The 27,400-nt window shown below is 39.2% G+C and overlaps 1 protein-coding gene across 1 annotated transcript in view; it reads right to left on the bottom strand.

Annotated features, from left to right (window-relative positions):
• Positions 1 to 8,755: 8,755 nt before the first annotated feature.
• EBF1 (early B-cell factor 1) overlaps positions 8,756 to 27,400 on the bottom strand; it is a 280,846-nt gene continuing 262,201 nt past the window's right edge. The window contains exons 12-16 of the mRNA XM_014947757.1: positions 20,904 to 20,969; positions 20,126 to 20,303; positions 18,438 to 18,617; positions 14,611 to 14,805; positions 8,756 to 9,084 (exon numbers count right to left, since the gene is read on the bottom strand). Coding sequence (XP_014803243.1) covers positions 9,053 to 9,084; positions 14,611 to 14,805; positions 18,438 to 18,617; positions 20,126 to 20,303; positions 20,904 to 20,969 — 651 coding nt within the window. The 3' untranslated portion in view covers positions 8,756 to 9,052. The remainder of the gene's footprint in view (positions 9,085 to 14,610; positions 14,806 to 18,437; positions 18,618 to 20,125; positions 20,304 to 20,903; positions 20,970 to 27,400) is intronic.

Genomic DNA, 27,400 nt, shown 5'->3' with positions numbered 1-27,400 from the left:
CTTGTGATTAAAACTGTTGAAACAGCTGTTAGCTGGTAGCAACTTTCCTTGTGCTATTTCCTGATGTCAATCAGGCGACCGTGGGGCTACAGCAGCAATGGGAGCTGCCCCACATCCCTCTGCTGGGGCTGGGTGAGAGGCAGAAGTGTCCCCAGCTCCTTGACACTGGCAATAAGGGTTGCAGCAGCCACACACCCCATTGCATAGGGAGTATATACGGGAATAACAGGAGTGGACCAGTGGAACTCGTTGCCAAAAGCCCTTAGTGAAATTAAGAGATTACCAGAAAATTAAGTAAAGTGGGGCTTTTATCTTTAAAAAAAGAAGAGCATCATCACCACCCACTGGGGAGGCTGATGACAGTAAGATGAGCAAGGCACTTGGTCCAGTGTGGAAAATGCCCTGGGGCAAATGCATGGGCTTTATGGACAGGAGCTGGCTGTCCTCTGCCATCGGGGTGAGGGTGCTGAGCAGCCTGGCCAGGGAGGGCAGATGCAGAGCAACATGGGCAGAGGGTCAGTAGCATCTGGGATAGATGAGTATGGAGAAGCCTGGCAGCATCTATGTTTGGGGAAATGTGCATAGAAAGCCTCCCAGGCTGAGGAAAACTTAGGACCAAGTTTCTTGTATTTAACCTCAAGTGTGAACGAGACCATGACCACAAACATTGCTACTCCTTTTTCTATTGAAGAAAACAAATGTTGTGCAGGCTTTCTGCAATCACATCAGGCACCCTAGGGCTGGGTGTGCTGACTGTGACACAGTTGAGCAAACTGAAGATCTCAGTTTGCATTAAAAAAAATGAAAGAGAGACCAGGTCAAGACAGTCCTGCAACGGAGCTGGGGAATTGCCAAAACCCTCAGTTTGGGTAAGGTGGTGGAGGGAGAGTTGGGAATCTGGCCTGGGTTCCCCAAACTCTGTAGACTGCAAGTGCCACTGATGGGCTAAGGAGCAGTGATAAAATGAGCAAATCAGGTCCTTGCTGTTGGGTTGTATTATCCACAGGCTTTGGCATTTTCCAGCCGAATGCTTGCCTCTTCCTTCCCGGCCCACTGCTGCTATTATTTTTTCATCATGACTGTTGAGGAGTGTATCATTCATAACATACCTATCACAGAGAGATTCCTTTTTAAATGCTTAGGGAGATTGAGGGCTACAAACCCTGGGAAATCAGCTATGCCTAATATATTATGTAGAAGTTCTGTAATCATTATTGAACTAAAGTGCATTGAGTAAGTGGATAAAATCAGTCCCACTGTAGCATAAGTCTCCAGAGAGCACAGATAAAAATGCCTCGCACTTAAGTAGAAAAAGGTAACAAAATATTTCCAGTCCCAGCAACTGCATTTTCCCCTCTATATAAATAGGGAACCCTCAGGAGAAGGCAATGATGCAGCAGAGGTTGAAGGCAAAGTTAATGGTGGCGAGGTGGGGGAGCGAGGCAGTGCCTGGGGCAGGCTGATGGTGAGCGATGTGAGCAATGCTCCGTGGAAATGAGGATGAAGGCAGAGCCCGTAGTGGCAGGGGCAGTGGGCAAGGAGGCAGCGGGGCAGTGGGCAGGACCCATGCAAAGCTGGGGAGGATGGTGGGAACCCTCAGGAGAAGGCAATGATGCAGCAGAGGTTGAAGGCAAAGTTAATGGTGGCGAGGTGGGGGAGCGAGGCAGTGCCTGGGGCAGGCTGATGGTGAGCGATGTGAGCAATGCTCCGTGGAAATGAGGATGAAGGCAGAGCCCGTAGTGGCAGGGGCAGTGGGCAAGGAGGCAGCGGGGCAGTGGGCAGGACCCGTGCAAAGCTGGGGAGGATGGTATGAGTCTGGGAGGGAGCAGGGCTGAAAAACTGCAGCACAACAACCTTCTGGATGAGCCTCTGTACAATGTTTGTGCTCCCCTCTCCTCTAAAGACTGCAGAAAAGTGAACTCCCCCCCCCCCGGCATTTTTGTGCCTCCTGAGCTAAAGGTCTGAGCTGAGCTGTAGCCTTTCTGCAGGGAGTCACTGAGACATCCCCATGGCAAATTTATCCTGAAGTTAATCTCACCCAGATAACCCGTGCCCTTTCAGAGCACATTTGTACGTAGCTACAGCCATGATCTGTCCCTGCCTCTCTCATATGAGTGGCCAAGAGCTGCCAAACTGCAGTGAATCACAATGTCATGGTGAGGGTCTCTTGTATAATGGCTGCAAACCCCTTGAAACCTTTGTAAAGCCTTACAGTATAAGATGATACACTTTGGCATGAATAAAAGTGAAAAAATTTGGGATTCATATACTTCACACTAACAAAAAAAGGAACCGAAAAATTTCATCCTCCTTATACAAAACAGAGTTTGTCCTGCAACATGTAGGACAGGGGTTTCTGTATGTTTCAGGAAAGGGTTAGTTGACCATCTAATTTTTTTTTTTTTATGGAGATCTTCAAATGTGCATCCACATTAGTGATGAAGTTTGGGTCAGTCATTGAAAATAAAGAGAAAAATTTGTGTAAGAGCATTGTATTTGCTGCTCCTGTTGTTGGCCTACACAAAAAAGGCCACCTAGAATTGGAGTCCCTGCTGTTAGGCTGTGACCTGGGTAGTCATCGGCATTCATGTCCTGGAATGACTATATTGAAGTTTTCTAAGATGTGTGCTCTTTCACATGACCTGCCAATCATGTTGGAGCAGTGCCATAAGCTCTGGTTGAGTTGTATCCTCAAGGGCACCAAGGAGAGGAAGAGAGAACAGGGTTGTGGAGTTGGAACCATTACTTATTTATCTAAAGTATTGACCTGACCTCCCCTACTGAAATATCAGCATTAGGTGTTGGAGAAAAGAGATGCCAGAGCCACCTCCTTCTGGGAAATAGAGGAAGCAGAGATATCAAATGAAGCCCAAATCAGGTAGCATCCCAGTGAGCTAATGGTGGACAGGGAGGTGGCAATACATGAGAGAGTACAATTGGTGAGTGGGCAAAATCACCAAGTGTCTTGCTGAAGCTCTATGTCAGGCTGCTTCACAGTGTCTCTGAGATCTGGCCTTATTGTAAGGAGTGGACTTGGAGTGTTCACTGGTAGGTTTTGCACATTTCTATTAGTACCGTGGTAATGAAGTTTGTTTGTGAAGGGGGAAAGAAAGAGGTGAGTACAAAGTGATGCTTCTGTAATGTTGCTGCGAATGGAGCTAAGCAAGTAAATGGTCACAGCTGTGAGATGGATGGTCCTCTTGGAATCCCCATCTGCCTGGCTGAGGTATGCACCCAGGCCCGAGTGAGTAAAGTACAGAGTGAAATGCAATTGAAAAAAACAGCCACTGGGATTCTCCATGAAAAGGAGGACAACTCTCAAACATGGCACTAGAAGAGCTTGGCTCAGCATTGCAAAGCAAAACCAAGACTGTAGCAGCAGCATTTCTTTGCTCTATATTTAACAGGAGGGCTAACACGGGTGAGAAGGTACTCAAAAGCAAATACTGGTGCAGGACAAAACTGTATGATGCACTCGAGGAATGGAATTCAGTGACAACCTCCCCAAAAGAGCAATAACGGCAAATCAGCTAAGATGAAGTGGATGCACTTTTGAAAAAGTTTAGGCAATGTGGCATTTGCTAAAACACTTCCAAAAACTTCTGTCCCATGAAACTGGAGGAGTCTGGAGCTGAACTGGGGGCCAAGGACACTGGGGGAGCCCTCCAACCCATCTGTAGTACAGAAGCGCAATGGGAATATTTATAAGAGGGCTGGAGATCAAGAAGCAGCAAACAGGAAGGAGCTGAGGAAATGAAGCACATGACACGAAATGTGTCTTCAGCTAATCCATGAATGGCAGAAGATACATGGGCTGTGATGCTAAGCAGGGTTATGTACACGACTACAGGAAGCTGCTGTAGCAAGAGTCTGCAGAGACAGACCTTACAGGGAATGAGCAGACACACAGACAAGGTCAGGAAACTAACAGTGAAGGTAGCTCTTTTTGCTGAGGTTTCTTTAAATTAAATAAGAAATTAGAGGCATGCCCATACAAAAATACAACCAATCCCGCTGCCAGATGCAAAGTGTTCAGTCAAAATGACTACTATAGGTGCTGAAAAATTAAAGAAGCCACCAGTTTAGAAGGCAGCAGTAAGTCACACCGTTATACACCCTGCCCTAAGCCCCCATGCTATGTGTTCTTTGTGTAATGACAGAGGATATTCCTCTCTTTTCCAGCGTATGACCCATTGTGGGGTATGTCTCACTGCAGCCGTACCTGAATGTGCACCTTGCAGGTGGTCCTCACATGGTTTGGGCTTTGGAGGGTTTTCTCCTGGCATCAAAAAGCAATTCATCATCTATTACAGCCCAGCCACCCAGGTGATCTCAATCTGGATTGTCAGGTGATCACCATTGAGACTGACCAGCAGACTCTCCTTCAGCATCCTGCTGAACTAGAAGCCTGATGGTTCATGCTATCTCACCTCCCTCACCCCCCCGCCCCCTTTTATTTTTAATGTGGCTGAAATTAAGTTTCAGACAAAACCATTCTCATTGTATCCAAAAGGCTGAAGCAGAGCTTCGGTTCTGCTGCACCCAGAATGGGTTGCCTAATGTTATATCCTGAATTTCATCTTTAAGACTGCTTTTCAGCTACATGTGACCCAACATCTTTCTAGTGAGGGGAGCATTCACAGAGCCCTCGGCTGCAGTGAGAGCTGCCAGTAGTCACACCATTTGAAAGAGAACCAGGAGAGTTATCTCAGACAAAAGAAACACATCTCTTGTGCTGACAGAGTAAACACATTTGGGAGTCTGACTTTGCCAACAGCTCTTTGCTCTAACAGCTACCTGAGTGGATCTGCTCACATTTAAGAGATATCCAACATTTTACATTGCAAGAAGTCACTTCCAGCTGCTTATGTTTTTTAGCGAAATTATTTTTTTTAAGTAATTTTAAATTTAATTTAAACTGCAACCCCAGTGTCCCTAATCCTACCTTGGAAATGCTTGGAGCCTTGCATTAGGTGTAAAGGTTTTTGATTTTCCCCATACAGGTCTCTGTTAAATGCCATTATGGCAACCTTCCACATGCCAGAGGTAAAGCTCCTTATGGTCCTCTCCTGCCAGAGAAGTCCAGAATAAAATGGAACCAATTTAGCAGCTGATGGATTTGTCATTTCAGAGAGGTAGCAGAATGGAAACATTTTACAGGAGCCTCCTCCATGGTCAAGTCAAGGAGTTCGTTACAGCTCAGCATACTTGGATGGAGTTCTTGGCGCTGGCCTTGAGCAGGTCACTTAAGACCTGGTCCTGAAGTGTTGCCATTGACTTAAATTATACCAAGACGAAAACTTAAATCTCCCTGGATCTCTGGCACTGGATCTAATATGCCTTTGTCTTGCACTTCATGATCATTGTGTTTAGAGAGGCAGCTCTTTGTAGCTGGGTACCTAAAGCGAGATGTGCTCCCGAAATCCACTAGCAAAATACATTGACTCTTCAGGTAATCAATAGATTTAAACTATGGAAGTAATAAGAATAACAGTAACAGAATGAACATTCAGCATTATGAGGGAGGATCCTTTGAAATCCATTAGTGACAGAGGAAGAGGAGTTTCAGTGCACCAGCATTTGCCACATTTCACTGTGTAATTCCATGAATTTCTGCTTCTCCTTAATTTTCAAAAGACAATTCAGTAGCCTCTGGCTTCTATATTTTATTTTTTCTCATCTACTAGCTTGCGGAAGCAGAAAAATAAACACGCAACTAGGAGCTGTATTCACAGACAGGAAGTAACTTTAATTAAATATTGTGAAAGTTGAAAAGTTTTTACAGCTTGAATTTCTGCAAAAAAATTATAACAATCTCTACAGTAGTTAGTTTCTCTAACAATAGAACTGTACAGTGTGTGTGTCTATTCAAAAAGATTTAGATAAGAAGGTGAAAGGTTAGTAGTTTCAGAGATGACTTCATTTTAGCTGCATCCTAGTACAACTGTGAGGAAATAGGCATACTTTATGCAATCCAGTCATTGTGAAGCTTCACCTTGTTAAAATTGAAATCTGAATGTTTCCACTTAAAGCCATATTCTGTAAACAGCTGCATCTTTTACTTTGTAAAAGATAAGGGTGGTGGCGGGGAGATTTTTACAAATTCCCATTCATCAGATCACTATAAATAGCTGCAACAAAACAAACTTATGCACATTGTCAGAGGATCTTTGGACACTGGCGTAGAAGACTACAAACATCGATGGCTAACACTGGTGTCAAAATCACTATGACTTTGAGTGGAGCTCTACAAGAGTAATTGATGGTGTTACTGGACAAAATATGGCTTTAAATTTGATTACATTGTCGTGCTGTTGCTTACTATGTGAATTAGAATAATCACTTGGAATACAGAGAAGCAATAAACTGATGTCTCTCACATTTTCCAGTTTTTTCTTCTTTTATTTTCTCACCATGAAAAAAAAAAAATAATATCCTGTTTTCTTCCCTTCCCCCCAAAGATCACACTGTGACATTCTAGTGAAAACCATTGCAAAATTCATACAGGAAGCATGCACAGTTGCAGCATCGTTGTAAATGATTTCTTGCTCGACTAGAAAAAAGTTATATTGTTTTAAGGTAACAAAACAGTTCTTTTGTGCTTTTCAATTCCTTTTTTTTTTTTTTCTTAGAATGTTAGTGATGATTGACAGTTCTGGTGCACAGTACAATGTACAAGTGAAATGAATATGATTTGCATTGTTAAGGCATCCAATCTGCTGGTTTATATTTATGTGAAAGACAGAGAAATATACAAGCAGACTTAAGAAAGAAAGTATTTTCATTGAGTCCTATGAAGTTTCTCCCCATATTTAATGCACAAAAATGCGTCACTCCAAAGAGGAGAAATCCCATGCATATTAATAGATTAAAACAGCATTAGTTTTTGTTAAGCCTCAAAAGCAAAGGATACATTTTTTTTAAAATCTACATAACTAAATGCTACAAGAATAATATGCTACTTTTTGCCATATATTGGAAAAAACTTCTTAACTTACAAATAATACAAAAATAGACAATGGCTTTTGGGTGGAAATTAAAAAAAATGGAAGCATGGTTTTAAACAATACTAAAAAAAAAAACTATAAATGAAATGTTTTAAAATCACATTTAAACAGCTAATACAACGGTGAATGACCAAACAAATCAGCACTTTTCACATAGCAAACATACACAATAAAATAAACTTGGTAGGGGGAAAAAAAAGCAATGTACAAATTCCAAAGATAAATACATTATTTATATGGATATTTTACAAAATCCCCCTTAAAACAAACAAACAAAAAACAGAAACAAAAAGCTTTTTTTTTCTTTAATTAATTTTGCAAGTATGTGCAAGCTAAAGGTAGTGAGCTCTTTTTGCAAAATATGCAGTAAAATTCTTTTTTTGTGATATTGAAAAACTGTCTTAAGACATTAAAATGTATAAATAGAACAACAACTTTGGCAAAAAATCACAAAAAATCTACAGTATTTATAACTACATACAAAACACAACAGCAAAGAAAAAATATCAGGTAATGCATCTTCAGAGCTTTGCTGCTTCTTTGACTAATAGTTTTTAAGAACACTTCCCAGATAATGATAGCAAAATTTTTGTAAAACAGAAGCTATGGTTTTGATTTGAAACCTTCCTAACAGCCCCACCACCCACCCCCCAAACTCATGTTTCCATTTACTATTCAAAAGCAGTTACCTGTTGCTTAATATATTATGATACAAACTGAGAGGGTCGACTGATACAGGCACGATCCGAGTGGGAGGCAGACAAAAACGTGTGCTTTTAGATTTTTGCGAGGATGCAGAACCTGCAGGCGAGTCTGGGCTCATTCTGCCCCATAGAAACAAATCGGTCCAGGGGAGAGGGGCTCATTTGAAACACCCCAGGGGTGATGGCCTCAGTCGGGGTCGTTAGACAGCTCTGCAAAATCCAAATGGCATTTCGTCCACAGCTCAGGTGACACTAAATTTCAGGAAGGCCACTCATTTGGAAAGACTCTGATATAAGCTAAAGAGAGAGCCATGCTCACCTAATTCTGCAGTTTTAGCATCATATCGAGAGGCACTGGATTTTCAGCTCAAGAGGAAACACGTTTGTTATTTGCATCCTTACCTTCCCTTTTACCAACTCTTCTTGTTGCATTATTTACACAATCCTTTAGCCTGATATTAAAGACAGAGGTTACTAAGCCCACCCTTCATCCTGCCCTCATCATCCAAAAATATCAGCTTTCTAGGGAGTGATATCTTATTTAATTAGAACATTAAAAATGCATCATATTAGCAAGTCACCACTGGATAAGCAACCTGTATGAGCCGACCCTTAATTAAATGGCCATAATTCTTCTACGAAAAACTAACTGGCACTTCTATTCTGTCCCATACAGACTTGCATGTAAATGACACCACTTCATTTTTCTTTACACAACTTAAAAAAAATAAATCATAAATTAAAAATGTGGAATTCCATCTCTAGTGTCCCGTGTGTAACTGTATGATTTATAAAAGACAAATGGTGTTGAGTTAAATCAAGCCTTAAAAAAACACAAAAAACAGAAGGAACTAAAAGCAAGCCCCCACCCCTGCAAAAAAAAAAAAAAAAAAAAAAAAGGGGATTCTTTTTTATCAACATAAAATAAATATATCCCTAAAAATGGACTTAAGTTGTAAAGGTAGTTGACAATGACATTTTCTACTTTCGAAAAAATCTTCTGTGAGGTCACACAAGAACCCCCCACCCCAGAAAAAAAAAAAAAAAAAAAAAAAGAAAAGTGGATTCTTTTTTATCAACATACAATAAATATATCTCCCAGGTATTTGGGATGGACAACTTGAATCAACACCTTGCAATTGTAGATTGATAATTTCAGTATTTGCAAGGATGGTGATTTTTGTTTTGTTTAAAAATCCGCAGTTATTGTAAGATGATTCTTTATTTCTTTTTTATTTTTAAAAAGGCCTGAGTAAAAAGTTCCACTCTGGGACTTGTATCAGATTCTCTCTGAAGCAGAATTCAACCTCTTCATTAATAAAATTCTTCAAGGCAATTCTTTCACATGGGGGGAACAATCATGCCAGATATAGCTGTCAGAAGGAAAGGGGAAATGGGGGGAGGGAGAGAGAGAGAGAAAGGGGGAAAAAGTTACTTTTGTGCATTATCAAGCAACTTTTAAAATCCTTAGAACTTTTAAACATTTACTAGTAATGTACTCAGCTATACTGTGAATTACATTTATATATAAGTATCCTCCGGTAGAAACAACCATGTACACAGTAATCACAGGAAGCCTCATTCTAATTGGAAAGTGGTTTAAATTGCAAGTGACTCTGCTGAAATCAGTGATTTTTCTTGCAGAAAAAGTGCACTTCCCGTGATATAAGAATCAGACCTCAACTTAATTTTCTGATTTTAGTTTGAAAATCTTAAAATGCTCAGGAGGCTTAAACCTGACCCAGCCATTGCCACACATTCTATTACTTTCTTAAAAAAGCAAAGCAGATACTTGCCCCACATATGAGAAAATGGCTGGAGTCCCACAGGCCACCAATATTATAGACCCCATAGGGTGTTCCTTGCATCAAGCACACTAAGAGTGGCTCATTCTCCTATCCCAGTTTTCTCTTACAAGCTCACTGTTCAACTCTGGGACTTATGTATGTATTTCCAAGTGCTCAGAAAAGGACTTAAAATCTCAAAGCTAATTTTCAAATTGAAATATGTTTAGCAGAACAGTGTTTCATGGTTTTATTAAACTTGTAGCAGACACCATTGACTACATCAAGTCGTGTTTAATGTTAATTTAGAATGTCTTCTCTTTTGTTGGCCAAGTTGAATCATCAGTATTTCTTTATTATGCTTGCTAACCTCATTTTCTATGAAACCACCACCTCTCTTAAAGAGGAGACACTAATTAAAAGTCAACAGTTACGGTCTTCCACCTAGTTTGACCTCCACCTCAGACTCTATGTAGATCAGACATACCAAGCCAAGTGTCCAAGTGACATACTGTGAGCAAGGACATCATAACAGAAGGTAGTCATGCAAGTTTATGATGAAAACTGTAACAACAATGCCTCTTTAAAATGCCAGTTGTACGGTTATTTGCCAAAAGGTAGAAAACAGATTCGCCTTTAGGTTGGCGGCACTTCATGGGCACATTATTTAACTGCTAGAACTGCCTGCCATCTCAGACATCTGGACATGTAATTTCTTAAGGAAGAACTCAACCCTGTGACTGGTGCTGATTCATTGTGCTTTAATTACAGCTGCAATTATTTGATAAGAACAGAGCCAAAGTAAAAGACTCACAGATTTGGGGTTGGAGGGGGAGAGGAGGGAAATGTTTTCTCCACAAACACCACCATATGTGCAAGAATTACAAGTCTAATCAGCAAGGGGAGAACAGCTCGAGTAAACTGCACTGATTAAATGAAATAAAATGAGAGGAGAAGGCGAGAATACAAAACACATCCACATGTTTGCAACAGGCCATCCTCAGACGAGACATGTTGCAACTACACAGCAGCATTTTGATTCTTGGAATTTATCATTCAGCAATGGTTTTATGTGGAATCACTGTACTGATTGTTTCCGCTCCACACAAGGGCTCTTCAAGGAGCAGAGAATGAGGATAAAAGGGATAGAGAGCTGAGTTGAGCTGCCCTAAGCCCTACAGGAAGACACTCAAGTGAATAGCACAGAGGACACTACTGTGTCTTAGATGTTCCTTGCTGAGGTATTTCCTGTCATGGGCTTTTTTGGCTCCACCATGGAGATAATCTGAGGATGCATTTTCACATTATCTCCATAGCCATGCTGTCTCCTTCATCTCAAATCATAGGATGAACTTGATATTGCCATCTTTTTAGAATTCTGGCTTATTTAATCAACCCTGGGTGAAACAACAGCAGCTTCGTTTAAAAGAATTCTCAAAGGGTTTTATTTCAGCAATGTCTCAAATAACAAGTTCTGAATCCTCACAATTGGCCTGTCCCCTTGGTACACATGACTGAAAATGAAGCAAACCCAAGCCAGGCAATATTCTCACTGTTGTGGTTGCTCCCTACTCTGCTCTTGGGGATCCCTATATGTGGGCCAAAGTATGGACCCTGAATCACAGACCTCTATGGCGTCAATAAAATAGGCATTAACAGTAATGGATACTGTCAACTGGCTGTAATTTTGCTGTGGCAGCCCTACAAGGGACTCTCACCTGCACCGAAGGGGGAGGGTGCAAATTTCCCTATCTGAATGTATGAGCATGGACCTGAGAGACAGGTTCTGCCCCAGTTCTCCTTCTAGCCTGTATTACATCAAGCAATTGGATTTGTTTCTGTTTCTGACCTGAGGATAACAAGTTCTATTCCTATTAGTAACGCACTTCGAGATTTCTGGGTGGCAGTTGTTTAGGGGAATGTAGGAGTGGGACTGCAGTGCTTGGACATCAGTGCTGTGTGTTACAGTGCAGAGAAAAGCAATTACTGGCCACCGTGCTCCCTCCTTTACTGCTCAGCTAGATAAGCAAGGAGTTGAGCAGATGGGACTGGGTCTTCCTATATGTGATGGGTGCAACTGAGCAGAGTCCGGTGGATAATTAACCCCCTGTGCATACTACAACCTTTGTTGCCCTTTTCAGCCCTTTCTAAATTCTAAATTTAGTGAAACTTTAAAACAGTGTTGCTTTTCTTTAGAAAAATTACCTAAACCTCAGAAAATGTCAAAACATTATGCAAACAAAAAATTCTCAAGCTAAAAGATGCATCAAAACCAAATCATTTGCACCAAAAAGTGGTCAACAACTGTCTCTCTCTTGAGACAGCACAGCTGTCTACCCTGGGTAAGAGCCCAGACAAAGGTGACATAATTGCAACTCCTCCCTTCCTCACTTAGACATTTCCTTGTAGTTACATATCAGCCATGCAGCTTTTGCCATTGGAAACAAATGGTACAGATGCAGATCTTAGCTCATTTTTTAAAGCATTATTGTTTCTGAAGAGCTCTGAAATTCTGAATTAAATTACAAGGCAAATAGCAAAATGATATCTTTTCTGCCTAAAAGCTTTGATATTTCCATTCTTTCCAAGTCTTCATTTATATTACTCTACTTTTATTCTGTAAGTGCTACATCTAGTCATGCAAATTCTCTCAGCTGTAGCATGTTATTGATCCTGAAAACAGAGATATCAGTGGGAAACAGTGTAGGTATGAGATCACACCACCTCCAAAAAGGGAGGGCAGAGGAGCAGAAAAACTCCCCCCAACGGGCATTATTTCTTCTATCATATACTAATTTGTATTTGCTGCCAGCAAATTACAGAAATAATGTATTTTGAGTTTTACAAAATTGCATGGCAAAGAGAACAACAGATAAGCCTCGCTGTTGTTTTAGTGAGTTCTGCTGATATCTAAGCTACATAAGGAAAGCTTGATTGCTTTCTGATGTATCCAGAAGCCCAAGAGAGATAAGACAGCCTCCTTATACATGGTTGTTTATTTAAGCAATAAGGCACAACAGGCAGTGCATTTCTGAGTGATTATTACAAGCCTCAGGTGGTGTCAGAAGGCATGGGACTAAAGGCTGTGTGTCTTTAACTCACCAAGAAGTTCAGTGATGACCTAGAAATGAACCATCTCTTGGTGTCTCATTCCTATTATGAAAACAGAATTGCTAAATAAAAATTAGGGGAAACACTCAGATCTGTGTGGTTTCTGGGCATTACAGATCTGGATGTGACATAATGAGGAGGCAATCAGCAAGCCCCAGTTGTGTCGGGGGTTCTCAGCTTGTTCCATAATTGCTTTTCATAACCGAGTACGTGGAATCTGGGAATTCCGTGTCTCATGAAAGGAAAAACAGCTCCTGAAAAAGGTTTCTCCCGTTACTCGCTTTTTCTCTCCACCCGCAACAGCAAGTTTGGACAAGGTGAAAAGAAAAAGGAAAAAAAACCCCACATTATCATGTTCAAAAGCTTCTAGTAGTTAACTCTTAGCTCCTTTTTATTTTTTAATGTGGAGGTGAAACTTCTTTAGCTGTTGCCTTTAAAATTTGTAGCACATTGGCAGTGCCAAATTTTTAAAGCGCACAAAAATTAAATCTCCTAAATACTACAGCTGAAAATTTTGGTGTGTTTTATTCCTGTATTTATATAAAAGTCCTGACCAAAGGTACCCCAGTTCTGCTTAAGCATTCCTAGTATTTCCACAATTTTTGCGTGCATGTGTGTACATCTGCAAGGATTCCTCCCAGTTCACTAAGGACAATGCTTTCCTTCTCAGTCACAATAGATCCCAGCTTTTATGAATGAATTCCTTCCACTCTGCCTGCATATAGATTTTTTGGGGCTGTTAATGATGCTATCAACATTAGGCCCGCAAGCCCAGCGTTTCTCTTTCCAGAGGCCGTAGAGTGACATGCGAAATCCGTGGAACTATCCTCCCCAGGCTCTGCACAGCTCCTTCCGAACACGGCTTTAAAAGTGACGGATTTTATTCCCTGCTCAATGCTCTTTGGATAATTTGCACAGACACATGGGAAGGAAAACAGACCTCAGGTCTGAGGGAAGCACAGCACATACCGCAAAACCCTTCCCACCTCTGGCACAGCTGGAGGCAGCTGGCTGCATCTGCTTGGAGAAACTCCTCGGCCTAAGCGAGCATGAAAATGTCTCTCCCAGCACACTAATGTGCAGTGAGGTAATTACACAGGAAGGTTTAGGCACAGTGTTGTAAAACAGGCTGAAGCAAACAATGAAATGGGCAGTGCCGGTCTATGCAGCATCCTCAGGTTGACAAGCTTTTGTCTGTCACTCCCTCGCCTTGCATCAAGGCTTCAAAAATGTATTTAGGTGCTAACGCTGGAGTACTTTGTAATGAGAGGGGAAGGGATGAAGAAAAGGAGCAGCCTCCCAATACCAACAACTGAAGAGGCTTTCAAAAGGGCCCTGCGACATTTATGGCATTAATTGGCACAGGAGTACATTAATCAGTAAAAACTAATGTTTGCCCTGGTGTGAGTTAAACTGGAAAATGCTGCTGTTAGTTTGTAATGTGTCTTCTATTTATGAAAGGCAAAGGTTTGTGCCAAGCTCTGTAACGGTCTGTTTCCTCTCAGTAGGATTTCTGCACAAGTGTACTATGACAAAGGAAAAAAAGGAAGGGAAGATTGAGTGACGTACTTCAGGAGAAGGCCAGCCCCTGGAGAGACCCTGCAGTGGAGTACTTGCTAGAGTCCACAAAAGACTGGTCTGATAAAGGACGACAACAGGGAATAAGAGAGGAAAGAAAGAAAAAGGATGGTATTAGTAAGCTGAAATATTACTCGTTTTTTATCATAACAGTAGGTCTGTGCTTTATAAGACACAGCCTCTCAATTCAGCAGTATTAGTCGAGTTAGAGACAGGGTGGTTGCCAAACACCTGCACAGTACTATGTGGGCTGGTGGTGGAGTCAGTTACTCTTTACAGGAGGAAGCTTTAGGACAGAGACCACCAGGGATGCCCCATTGTCTTCTATCCCCTTTGACAACTCAGTGTCACTTAGAGCCTCGCAAGGTGCTGGGAACTCATGGTTTTGAGAGAATCCATCTACGCTCCAGACTTGGTTTCACCTACCTTGCAGGCTATTGCCATTGGTGCTGGTGCAGGTGGGAGGAGGAGAAGTTTGCGGTCTCACGACAGGCGCAAAAGCACTCTTCTGTTTCACCGCTGAGACCATGTTGGCTGGTGAGAAGGAGAAAATCCCAGAGGAACTGCTACAGTTTGAGGGGAGGCTAGTGGAGGAGGCCATTGTTGGACTTGATGGCACAACTAGAGGAAAAAAAGACCCCGCAAAAGGCAATCCTTAGTATTAGATAATCATCAGGCTGCAGAAACAAAAGAATTCTGCTTCTTGGATGCACTGGGTCTGATTTCAAATGCCTTTACTGCAGTTAAATTTCTGGTTACTCACAAAGTGTGATCAATCACTAAAGGAAACCCACTTGTTGTTTTGTTTTGTTTGTTTTGCAGGTGTTCAGGAGCAGTAATTCCAGGAGCTCTTAAAAACTCCCTTCATTCTCTGCCACTGAAACTTTTTATTCTTAAAACAACCCTGTCCTGATATCCTGTTTCAAACTTCTCTTGATGGGCATTAGCCACTGCCCTGGTCCTAATTTGTGATGTTTTTGTATAGATGGATAAGAGGGAATCCAGCCTGTGTAGATAACTCAGGGGTTAAAAAACTGATGGGAAAAATGAGTGGTTAAACTACAATTGTGCATCTGGAATTTTTAACTCAGGAAGCTTTGAGTTTTTAACTGGCCTCCAAAACCAGCATTTAAAGCCATGCTTTCCCAGTAGCAAGATGGCTCCAGGAAGACCTACGGGGTTTCAAGCAAACTTGCAGAAAGTGGAGAGCTCTTAGTGGTGATCCAGTCAACCTTTTTGTCAAATGTCAGAAAAAATGGTTGAGTTTCTTTCCTCTCTCAAACCCTGCAAGAACTAGGGTTTCAAAGGAGTTGTTCAGAAAGCTATGAATATTATATATATATACACATGGAGGCTGTCCAGCATGAAGCAATCAGTGAGATGGCCACTCTGACAGGTTTTTATTCCTTTCGTCTCATGGCACTTCTGTTCTTAGTGTCTGTTGCACAAAAAAACATGTGTGGATAACTGACACAAATTATGATTTTATTTTATCTCCCAACAGAAGAAACCACTAAACCTGTCTCACAATGGCCACAGAGGACTTCTCTGTTACCAAGTCAGCCTCCAGTGACCCTGTGTCCATCACCTTTGGTAAAATTTCTGCTGTGAGGACTTCCCAGGAATTCTCAGGGACATGAAAAGCAGTCCTATTTCTCACATGACCATTTTATTTATGCACAGGAATGGGGATGGTATTTCATATCTCACAGACGATGAAGAATTTTGAAAATGAAAGTCTGCTTTATAATGGTCAGGACAAATAATTTTCCCAGAGGATCTATGACCACCATCTGAATACAGTCAATACAACATTCTCATTCAGAGCCATCGACTGGAACCTCCGCTGGAATAGCTAAGCAATGAAGCCATTCTGCTTTACATCAAATGAGGATCTGGCTTTAAGTACAAGACTGAATAAAATGAGATTTTTCAGTTTTTCTAAATAAGTGTAGACATAAGGCTCTCCTTTTTTTAGGGACTGAACTGATAGTCCAAATGCAAACCTGCTAAATAGGAGGTTAAGTTTTAAAATACATATATCCTTAATCATTATTTTACTATATAGTGGGATAAATATCTTTGGTTCATGTATTTACCATTGAGGTACCATTGAGGTTTTAAGTCAATTTGTTTTCATAAAAATAAAGCCAACTATTTTTATATTCAGACAGCATTGCCTCCTTCTCCTCTTACCCACCAAAAAAAAGGAAAGGACCAATACTTTCATTCTTCATCCTGTTTAGAAACTGCTTATATACACAAGGGGGCTATGAATAATTACATATTATAGAGTAAAATTTGTATCATCTGGTCTTTGAATTATTATTTTATTTGCATTTATGTAGATAAAAATCACCCTATTTAAGTTCTTATTTGAGAATCTGATATCATATTTGTTAACACTGAGGAAATCAATTAATGGAAATTAAATGTTCAAAGTTTCACAGTCTGACAGATACAATCTTAGTCTGAAGTCACTCTATGTCTGGAAGTACTTGCTAAGGGAGAGCAATCAAAGCACCTAAATTGAATTGCTACTATACAGCAATTAGTTTATTGATTTAATTAAGAATGCCACCTTTTAATTTTCAGGTCATGATTGAAGCATTTTCTGATTCAATGGATTAGGCATTAGCAGAATGACAGATCTACCAAGAAAACCTCCCAAAATATAACCAGAATAGAGAACCAGGGCTGTGAAATGCTATTCTTAAGAGGACTTCGTTCATAAATATGAAATAATACACTGCTAGAGTATTTTAAATGCATTACTGGCATCTGCTTCCAAAAAGAGATGTCTCATCAATCATGTTATATTATGAATTCAGAGTGCACAGATTCTATGACAGTAAATTCAACTTAATAAGTAAGGTACTTTGTAACATTACTTGTTACATTATTATTAGAGTACAAAAATAATAACTGGTTAGCAATTCCCAGGTTATAAGTACTCGTTATGTGGGTAAATATTTTCTTCTAAATTTGCAGCAGCTAAGAAGCCTCGGAGGAAATTTTTTAAATCAGAGTTGCAGTCTCCTTCATAATTCAGGGTTACTACCCTCTTTTTAATTCTGAACTCCAGCAATGCAATTCAAAATAATTCATTACAGCTGTTATACCACTAAACTTAAGATGCACTGTGTAAGCCATGGCATGTCCAGGAGTCCATTTGTCCTGTCCATGCTAGGGTCTCTGCCTATAAAGCTACTTATATGACAGGACCTCTAGCCTGATTCTGCTAGCAGCTTTCTACCGATGTCAGTGGAATCCTTTACGCCATGTGAGTAACGTCAAAGGAATCGGGCAGGTCCTATTCATTTAATTTTCTCATGTGCATAGGGACTACTGAGCTGTGTGAGTGGCTGCAGAAGAGGTTCATAGGCCTTTACCAATAGAAATGTGTTTATATTTAAACAGGTTTCTAAACCTTTAATATCAAAACGCAAAAAGTTAATCCTATGCATAAATATTTCCGTAACTGGGACTGTAAACCATAAGCTCTTTACACCATGGAATATATGATTTGTATGACTTACATCTTTGTGGCATTCACTGTACAGACACTAAAACACAAACTCTAAGAGTCATTGTCACATTTTACTGACTAATACTGAGCTCTCAGTGAAGTCAATATAATACCTACTTACAAAGCAAATGGAGTATAAGCAATCAAGATTAGGCCCAATAGTAATTCATAATTTCTATAAAGGTTATGAACGTATTATTTGCTCAGAGGTCTCGGAAACACCATCATGCAACTTATGGAAATGTCAGCCTTATTACAGTAAACTTTTCTGCCCTTCATATCTTACAGATGGAAAAAACTATTTTTGCTGCAGCAAATATCTTTAGCTTCCTTCAACACCCACTGCAACAAAAAGTTGTGTATTGACAACTGGCTTTTGATCCACTCCAACGGTCACCGAGACCGTCTCTGCTTTCTAGCAATGCAGAGGACAGCACTTCTTATTTATAGAGTATAAGGTAAGTTACTATGAGAGACATTATTTTTTTAAAGCTCTTATGAGACTCCATATTAATAATAATAATAATAATAATAATGAGAAAAGCATTACTGGCACAGTAATGTCTTAAAAGTGCTTCAAAGGTCAGTGCCTTGGAGAGGAGAAAAAGGACCAAGCTCTGTTTCAAGTGCTCAAAATAGAAACTAAATATTGAATGTCACAGAAAAGTCACCATCTCCTTCTAATGAAAATGTGCAAAATGCAGAAAAGCCATAGAATACTCACTGGCATAGGGAGAATTGGCAGCAGATCCATTCAGGAAGGTTGGAGAACCACCTAAATTTGACATTCCAGCATTCCCATAGCCATTCATGCTTGTTGTGACAGAGTTATAATTTGTCTGCTGAGGGGTGGTGCTTGGCACATAGCCATGAGGTGACACGCTGCTTGAGTTGCGAGTAAAACCTTTTGTGGGGAGGGAATACATTTAGAAATTGGTATTAGTCTGAGAACAGTTTGTTACACAAACAGCTACAAGCAAGTAACTCTGGGCTACAAAGCCAGCAGCCTAGTCCAGCCATGGTGGGCATGGAGACAGCCAGGACTGACCACCACTACCACCAGGTAACCCAAATTGTGAACCCTCATCACCTTGGTCATTGCTGATGGAAGCACAAAGTTGGAGGTGGAAGGCTGCAGCCTTCACAGCTCCTCAGGCAACCCATGCCCTCTATCAAAGATTACCATTGGGTATTACAGGAACACTCACTCTTTTAGAGTTGTTTGTAGGAAATGGAGTAAACATGATCTACATTTTCAAAGTGAGGAGCAAATACCAACTTAAGGTATGGTAAAAGCATGTGATTTTTGTTAAGTCTCTTCTGATGTTGCTCTCAGTTAACGCATCTCAAATTAGATGCTCACTGCACACTTTAGAAAAGTCTTTTTGCCCTGGTCTGATCATTATGTTGGCAGAAAATGACCATCAAATTTGACACCAAGTTAAAAATGGAGTGTCTACCTATTTCTGGAAATGGCATTTGGGGAAATTCATATCCAAATATCCAAAAAGGAAGGTTTGTTTCTAGAAGCACAAAAGTGCAAAATGCATCTTCACTCCTAGAAGAAAAAATGCCAATTTCCTTCCTACCACACAGTATATCCATAAAATATTCTAATCTAAAAATAATTTATATTTTTTTAGTGTAATGCAAAATAATTTTGCTTGCCCTCCTACAAAACAACCTCATTCTATTACTTTCTCATTAAAGTGGATTTTAAAGTTGGATAATAAATAGAGCTGAGCAAAGGAGAGGGGAATGTGCAAAGTGTTTTTACAAAAATATTCTTCTTTTTTTTATATTTTTCACTGTAGGAATTAAAACAATATTGATTTTATACAAAGTGAAAACCACTTTGTTCTAAAAATTAGAGAAGCTCTGAAAATGTCTTTGCAACTATTTCTATTTTTTGCTAGTTTCAAAATTTAGAAAAGTCTCAAACTCTGAAAATAAATCAGCTCCAATATTATGTCTCTTGCAAAATCAAACCAAATGGACAAATATTCAAGGGATACTTTTGTGCTATAAAAAAATTCTACATAGGGTCCAGACTGAGAGATCATCCTTGCTTATGAAAATATATCAGCAAGTCCTTAACATTAAGTACGTGCTCAAGTCGATAGACATCCTTTTAAAATTAGTGGGATTTAAATACAACTACAAGTGTTACTCTGAGCAGAAGAAAAAGCTATTTAGATACATGCAGAAGTGCTTTTCCTGAATTGGGGTAAAAGTCACTAAAGCAAGCCCCATCTCATGACAGTGTTGTGTCATTCAAAGGCTGGGCGTGTGTCTGTCTGGACATGCTCCTAGCCTTCAGGTTTGAACCATCCCTCTTTCACTGCTCTGCACATTTCCCTGACTTTTATCAGAAAAGGTTCATAGAGAGAGGAAGACGAGTCTTCTCCTGACCCTGATTGGTGGCTTGTGAGGCTTCGGAAACATTGACAGCTAGTTGACCACTAAAGGAATTCACTCCCATCATTCCCGCATGGACTGACGTGTTAGCAAGGGCGGGGAGCTGGTTGTGATTGCGGGGGACACTGTAGAGTGCTTCTGCGATGTCTGCTGCTCTTTTCAGGATTATTTCCTAGAGGATAAGAAGGGGGGGCGAAAAAAGAATAAAAGAGTTACCAATGTGAACTCTGACAAACATTTTCTTACACACTAAAATGAAACACTTCCCCATCCAAAGGCAAAAACTAGATGCTTTTCTTTCTAAACCAGTTGGCGGACTGATAGCTAATGCTTATAAGATTTGCTGCCCTCATGATAAATCCTGACATCTGTGGTAAGAGAGCTGGAAGTTTCAGTCCCAGCGGCCACGCTCTGTATAACAAGACCAACTGGCAGAATGGGGCCGGAGCCTAGATTTACTCCACCTTACTCTTCAGGGTAAGACTGAAAAATCATTGGTGGCAAGGCATAATGCACATCATTGCCCATATGATATAGTATCTGGTGAATGTGGGCAAATGCCTCCAGGGTTAATAACACGTTGCTTTTATAAGCACTAAATTCACGCCCTTTAAAAAAGAAAACAAGCAAACCAAACCCCACTCCAGATACAACATTGCCCTCTATATTTATTCTTGTCTCACATTGTAGTATCATATACCTTTAGCCCCTGATCTGTCTATACATCTAAGGAATAGCCATGCTTTAGAATTGCTGAAGTAAATGCATTTACCTGGTTATTATGTGGCATACCATAGAGTGCTTCTACTAAATCAGCAGCCCTCTTAAGTATTACTTCCTGTCAATATAAAAACAGATGCATTCCTCTGAGTTCAATAAACTCCTTGTGGGGGAAAACAAATATTAGAATCTTTTATACTCTTCTATTAGTTGCATCATGTTTTGTAGTGTTTTTTTTTCCTCCCACCAGGTACACCTTAATTGTAACAACTCTCAGCAACCACTGAATGGTGTTAAATCACTAGTTCATCCTATTCACACATACGCTTAATCAAGTCAAAAGGTGAGAATCATTGGTGCTGCAAAATAAAATACATCACTCAATCGTCTCTACCATCTGCACTATAAACCACTCATCAGTTTATTGCAGAATACAATCCTGAGGTCATTTACTAGATTACTGCAATCAATGTCATTCAGAGCATGTTATGAATCCCTTCGATGTGTTTATTTTATTCTTAATTGCATACTGCAGGAATTGTGACCTTACCTGGCAGGCCACGTTCAAAGGATATCCAATCAGTCTTATGCTACTGGTACTGTAACCTTTCAACTCCTCTGGTTTGTACCCTGATATGATGGGTCAGGGTAGGATTCATGTACATAAAATGATGCACAAGAGGAAAACATATGCAGTATGAGAGAACGGGCCAGCACAGTGCAATGTTTCCTGGAAAAATTCCCTGCACAGACAGCAGAATTTAAAACAGTCTGGGATTGAATTCTCCATTTTGGGCAATTTTTTTTTTCTCCATTTTCCTATTTGTCATTTTTCCCTTAATATTTCTTAGAGTATTTTAAACTAGCATTCAAGTAATAATAGTATTTCCTGTGTTCTTACATTTTACACTGTGGAAAAATCTCTATGAACAACCCTGATAGAAAATGTAAAAATGCATTGCAGAATTAACCCAGAAGATATTTTTTTTTCCTTTTTCTTTCAAAGCATCTAGCAGATTCCCAAATGCCCGATCAAAACCAGCCGAGACTGTCCTTTAAATAAAACAATACATTTTGTAATTCCCAGCCCTTACGTATTGCTCTAATATACTAACATGATGCTATTCACCACGGTATATTTTTGTAGGTAGCTTACAAAAATAGTACCAGTTATAAGGATTTTACAGTTTGCTACAAAGTTAAACTTTTCAACTTAAAATATTTTACACAATAGCCATATTTTATACCAAAAAGAAACAGTAATGCTCAATTTTCATATACTGTAGACTCTGATCAGAAAATAGAGATATAATTGCGTTCATTTTGCTGTCACCATAACCTCTTCAAAAATCCTTGAACAACTCTTCAAATGACAAGCTTTTAGATGCATATTAGCATTTTTTTCAATTTTAAATTCTCTATAATATAAGATAAAATAGTTGTCATACTGCAGTAACTACTTATGACATATATAATGTCCTAAATTCAAAAATGAGATGGAGGATTTTTGTACTCCCAGTAAACATTTAGGCTTGCCTTCTGCTGCATACACCCCTCTCTCAGAACACACATTTAAATTATTTTCCAGATATGAAGTGAGAGGTAATATATAATTGATGGATTTTTAAATCACTACATTTGAAACAGATTCGGAGGAGTTAAGTTGCTACAGCCTTTTTCAGGTTTTTTGGTATTTATTTATTTATTTATTTATTTATTTCTGTTGTAGTCATTCTCTCGGGTTTGTTTATTTTGGGGGGATTTTTTGTGTGTAGTTTGACCACAGCAGTTAGCAATATAATGATGGACAGACAGACTACAAACAATATCCAGGTACAGTCAGTCCTTGTTGCTTTACCAGAATCATCAGAACACTGAGTTGCTGGTTTTGCCTTATATTGAAGATACAAACAAGAGAAGAACAGATATGTTACTGAAAAATGTTATCTTTTTCAATCCATGATTTTAGGTGGAAAATTACTGCACAGGTGTTTGACTTTGCAAACTAGGATTTATTTCACTTCAGTAGAAATTGTTTGCACTGTATATTTCACTGATGGAAAATTAGAATGTGATACAGAGCCCACAAACTGCTTTGGAATATTGTTAACCTAAGCTGTCATTATGCCACATTACTAAAAAAAGAGAAATTTTAAATAGTCATTTCTGCTTTACCTGACTAATCATAGTTATTTATGTAATGCTGAGCGAAAAAACCCTAGAATGCATGTAAAAAGAGATTGAAGACCGTGTTAAAAAATGAGGTAATTACACAGAATCTTACTGCTGCTCTACCTAGTATCAAATATATTTCAGTTCTTAAACATTGGAATTTCTTTGATGCTGTATCATATTGCATGTAAATAAAACTAATTGTCATGATGGTTTATCAAAATATGCTTGACAAGTAGCATTCAATTTTCCCAGCTAGTCAATGGCTATGTTTTTTTCAACATTTTCAGTGTCTCTAGATTTGAGTTTCATACTTTCTCTAACAATATTTTCACACAATAGAAGTATTTCTTGTTTATGACACTTTCAGATCATATAAGGTAGATGTTACACAAAAACTCCTGTGTCAAATAGTGGTATCTTCTATTCCAGAGATGACCGTAGTTCTTATAGACACAAACTAGCTTTAAAAACACACAATAAAATGCTACTACAGACATGGTCGAGATATTAACTTCTTGTTTTCTGAATGCATCTTAAACCCTTTGCAGCTCTGCTTAAATTACCATAGAAGCGACTGTTACGACTCCACATACAAAGGAGCCCCCAAAGTCCTCTATAAGTTAGAGCAACAGACCTTGCAAGGTGCTTGGATTGCGGTGACCAGAAAATTGTTCTCACCTCCATGTCATTACGCTCACAGTGAAGCAGCCCCCGAGCATGTTTGTGTTCGGGATCTAATATATTGCCTTTCAATCAGAGCTGAGAGCCACTGAACACATAGACAGAACATGACGAGCAGGTCAGGAAAGCAATAAAGATTTTACAGAGCTGTCCAAGGTGCTAAATTTACTCAATAATGGGTTTGGCACCATAGTGTTAACCTCTCATTTACTACCAGTTTGAGGGACTAAATTGAAGTAGCTGACTTCATTTACCTTGAAATGTATATTTTATGACATTATGTAAGTAGATTGAAAGGGCACTGCAGTTTTAACAATTTAAAGGCTAGAGCATGTTTAAGATGAAGCTCAAATATTTATTGTATATTGCACTTAAACTATATTGTATATTAAAATGCATTGATTAAATTTGTAAAAGGTATTATAAAAAAGGACAGCTAATATAAAAGATCTATGTCTTTTAAAATCCGATTGATACTGCATGTCACCACTGCAATGGTGATAGATAAATAGATAGAGAGGTGGACAGAGCAGCAGACAGACATATCAAAAAGTGAGTGAAACTCACATTCTATAATAAGAAATCTCTGCATAAGCTCAAGGTCTGTTATTCTAGACATTCTTTTGTTCACAGAAATTTTTCTTTGCCTTCATCTCAGAAGCCTAGATTTTCATAGCAGTAAGTGGGCATCATGTAAGGTCCTTCCAATTGAATATGCAAGTGGAAATATTTCCTGAGAGAGACAGAGTTTGACTAAAGCTAATATCTAATTTATGGGGACATTTGTCAAGAAAGATCCACTCTTCTATTAATGCCAAAAGTCTGACAGCTTTTGGTTTAGAATAAAGGACTTTGCAGCATTTAGAACTAAAGCAGGGGTCATCTTGTCTTGCATATTATTTCAAATGAGCATCATTTTATTTCTATAAAAATAACACTTGAGAAAATATTGAAAAGAGGAGAGATTACTGTAGTGATTAAATCTGATGCATCAGAACTCTGCCCTCCATCCCACTATACATCATAGATCCAGAGTCTATTTTTATTCCAAACTGAAGCTGACTTTCTAGTGAGGGATTTTTACTTTTTTAATTTTTGAAACAGGAATGCAATCAAATACTTTAATAACATTTTCCTCCTGAAATTACTAAGGGTGTTTTACATAAGCAAAAAAGGAGGCTGGGTAGGGAAGTCTGCTACAACTTCACATATTCCAAAAATTACTGTAGAAAAGATTATATAAATCATACCAGAGTCACTGTGCTTTTGAAGCACAAAAACTGAAATTCAGATCAAATCCACTTCTGACAGAACATATCTTGGACCAAAATTACAGCAACTTTGCATGTTTTGTTTGTGCCATGCATTCCCTTCAGAAGGAATTCATTAAGATCATGAAACTTGCATTTCAAATTTTACCATGATGAAAACATTTTGTGTCAAGTTTTATTACAATAAACACATTTTGTACCAGCTTTAAAAAAGATGCGATATTTCTTCTCTTGACATCTGCTTACTTTTTATTTGTCAACTAGTGAAAAAAATCTGCTCTGTGTCCCAAAAGGGCTGTGAGTCTAGTCAGCTAAAGTGTGTCTAGAGTTACACTGAGTTATTTGGCTTAAGTAACTAAATTAGATAACGCTCAAGGTACTTGTTTAATCTAAATGAATTTTGTCAAGAAGAAGTTGACCACAATGTATAATACTCATCAGCCACATATTGTATTATTGAGACCACCAAAGGATTTATGTACTTGTGGAGGGCGTGGGGGGGAAGCTGTTCCAGCATACTCTGAGGCATTTATCTTATGTGTTGTCTAGATATCATATCACCTTCTAATGCTCTTTAGCGTTGTAATACAAGAGAGAGCTCATTCATCTTCTGAGAGGGTACTTAGGGATGATGATGTCATTCATACTTCCTTGACTCTTATGTCTGACCTCCTGGCTCTGCCTTCTAACTTCCTATTCTCATGGCTACTTGCAAGAAAAAAAACTCATCTGCAGAGTCAAAATGCTGAATATCAGACTCCAGTTCTCTTCTTCACCTTGGAAAGGCCACATTCTGAAATTTCCAGTCAAAATTACAATATTTTGTGCTCAAACATTCCCTTTGTTCTTCAATGGATGAAACTTTCAATGTGCTAGTGAAGGGTCTGGGTTAGAACTGAGTTTTAAACTTATACTTAAATTTTGTGTATACATTCTATTTTAAAATATAAAGATAAAATTGTGAACACCTCTTTCAAGTGTAAAGGCAAAACATTCTGGTAAAGAGCCATTTAGAGGATGCCACAGATCTAAAATGCCAGCCATCTAGCTTGGTATACAAGAATTTCAGGCTGTCCAGAACCTCCCATCTCTCCACATCTACGCTGAGCACTGCATTACTGTATCATTTTCAGCAATTATAGTTTTATAAAGACTTTAAAAAGCCATTTAAAATGTAAAGATCCTCCATTTACTGTAAAACTGAGGGAACTATGCCAGCCTAATGGGAAGTATAAAATAACAGGGCCATTTCACTAAAAAGATATTTGTACTCACACAAAGATGAAAACTTCTCTAGCAAACAAACAACTGAATTGTTTCCATATATTATAATTGAATCATACTGAAGAAGCAAACACCATATAGATATTACAAAGACAGGAAGGCAAAATGAGAGAGAAAGACAACATACTTCACTTGATGGGTAAAGAAAAAAGCTTGTGCTTACCGCTGCTTATAAGATGGAAGTGCACTGAATTTCAATGGCAATTTCCAGAAAATAAGTCTACAGTGGGAGCTAGAACCTTAGCTTTTCCAAGCCATTGTAGTCTCATCAGCCTCCACCCAAACTGAAAATCACAGCCTAAATCTACAGCACTAAAGACAGTCATGCATGACCTTACCACCTGCTCCACAATGAGCCAACCTTATAAATAAAATATAGAAAGCCTATATGAGGCAGCAGAAAGAACAAACACTGAAGAGCAAATGTGAGCAGTCATCTAGCCATAAACATTGAGAATCGATGATTAAAACACCTCTTAACCACGAAGGTAATAAATGCATAGCAATAGGGAAAACAAACCCTATTCAAGCAGTCTCCATTGCAAATACTGCTGACAAGAGAAGGAACAAAATTATGATGATCACCTGTAAGTCTGTCCTTGCAAGTCTCCTATCTTACCCCTATTATCCTCCTGTTAATATGGTGTACTTAGAAACTAAAGAAAAGGAATGAGTCTCCTTTTTTAATTCACACCACTCGGGCTGCTGGTCTTCATTTCCGTAAATGATGGGCACATAGCAATGGCAACAGAATTAGTAGCTAGCATGGGTGTGTACTTCACCTAGATATACAGTAGCATGGAATAAACTATTATTAATATAGTTGCATCAGAATAACTCTTTGAATAAACTGGCATTTGAGAGTCTGGATGCTCCCACCATATTATCATCAACTGAAGCATCTGGCAAGTAATTTCAATGGTTTTGTTGCTAAAAGCTCTGGAGTTCTCTGCTAACGTTAGGTCTCCAAGTCAAAGAGAGAAGAGTGGGCATATGAAAGCAGATATGCAGAACTAAAATCACTATGCCAGTGCTTAAATCACCTCTTTTAGGGACTTTATCCAACAATGATTACATGACTCACATCTGTGTCCCTCCGAGATATGTAAACTTTGATTCTCCTAAGTATATTTACAGT

The sequence above is a fragment of the Calidris pugnax genome, unplaced genomic scaffold (assembly GCF_001431845.1).
Source record: "Calidris pugnax isolate Ruff unplaced genomic scaffold, ASM143184v1 scaffold27, whole genome shotgun sequence".
NCBI classification, from domain to species: Eukaryota; Metazoa; Chordata; class Aves; order Charadriiformes; family Scolopacidae; genus Calidris; species Calidris pugnax.
The sequence above is the reverse complement of the archived record's forward strand: the minus strand, read 5'-3'. Positions and strand labels throughout refer to the sequence as shown.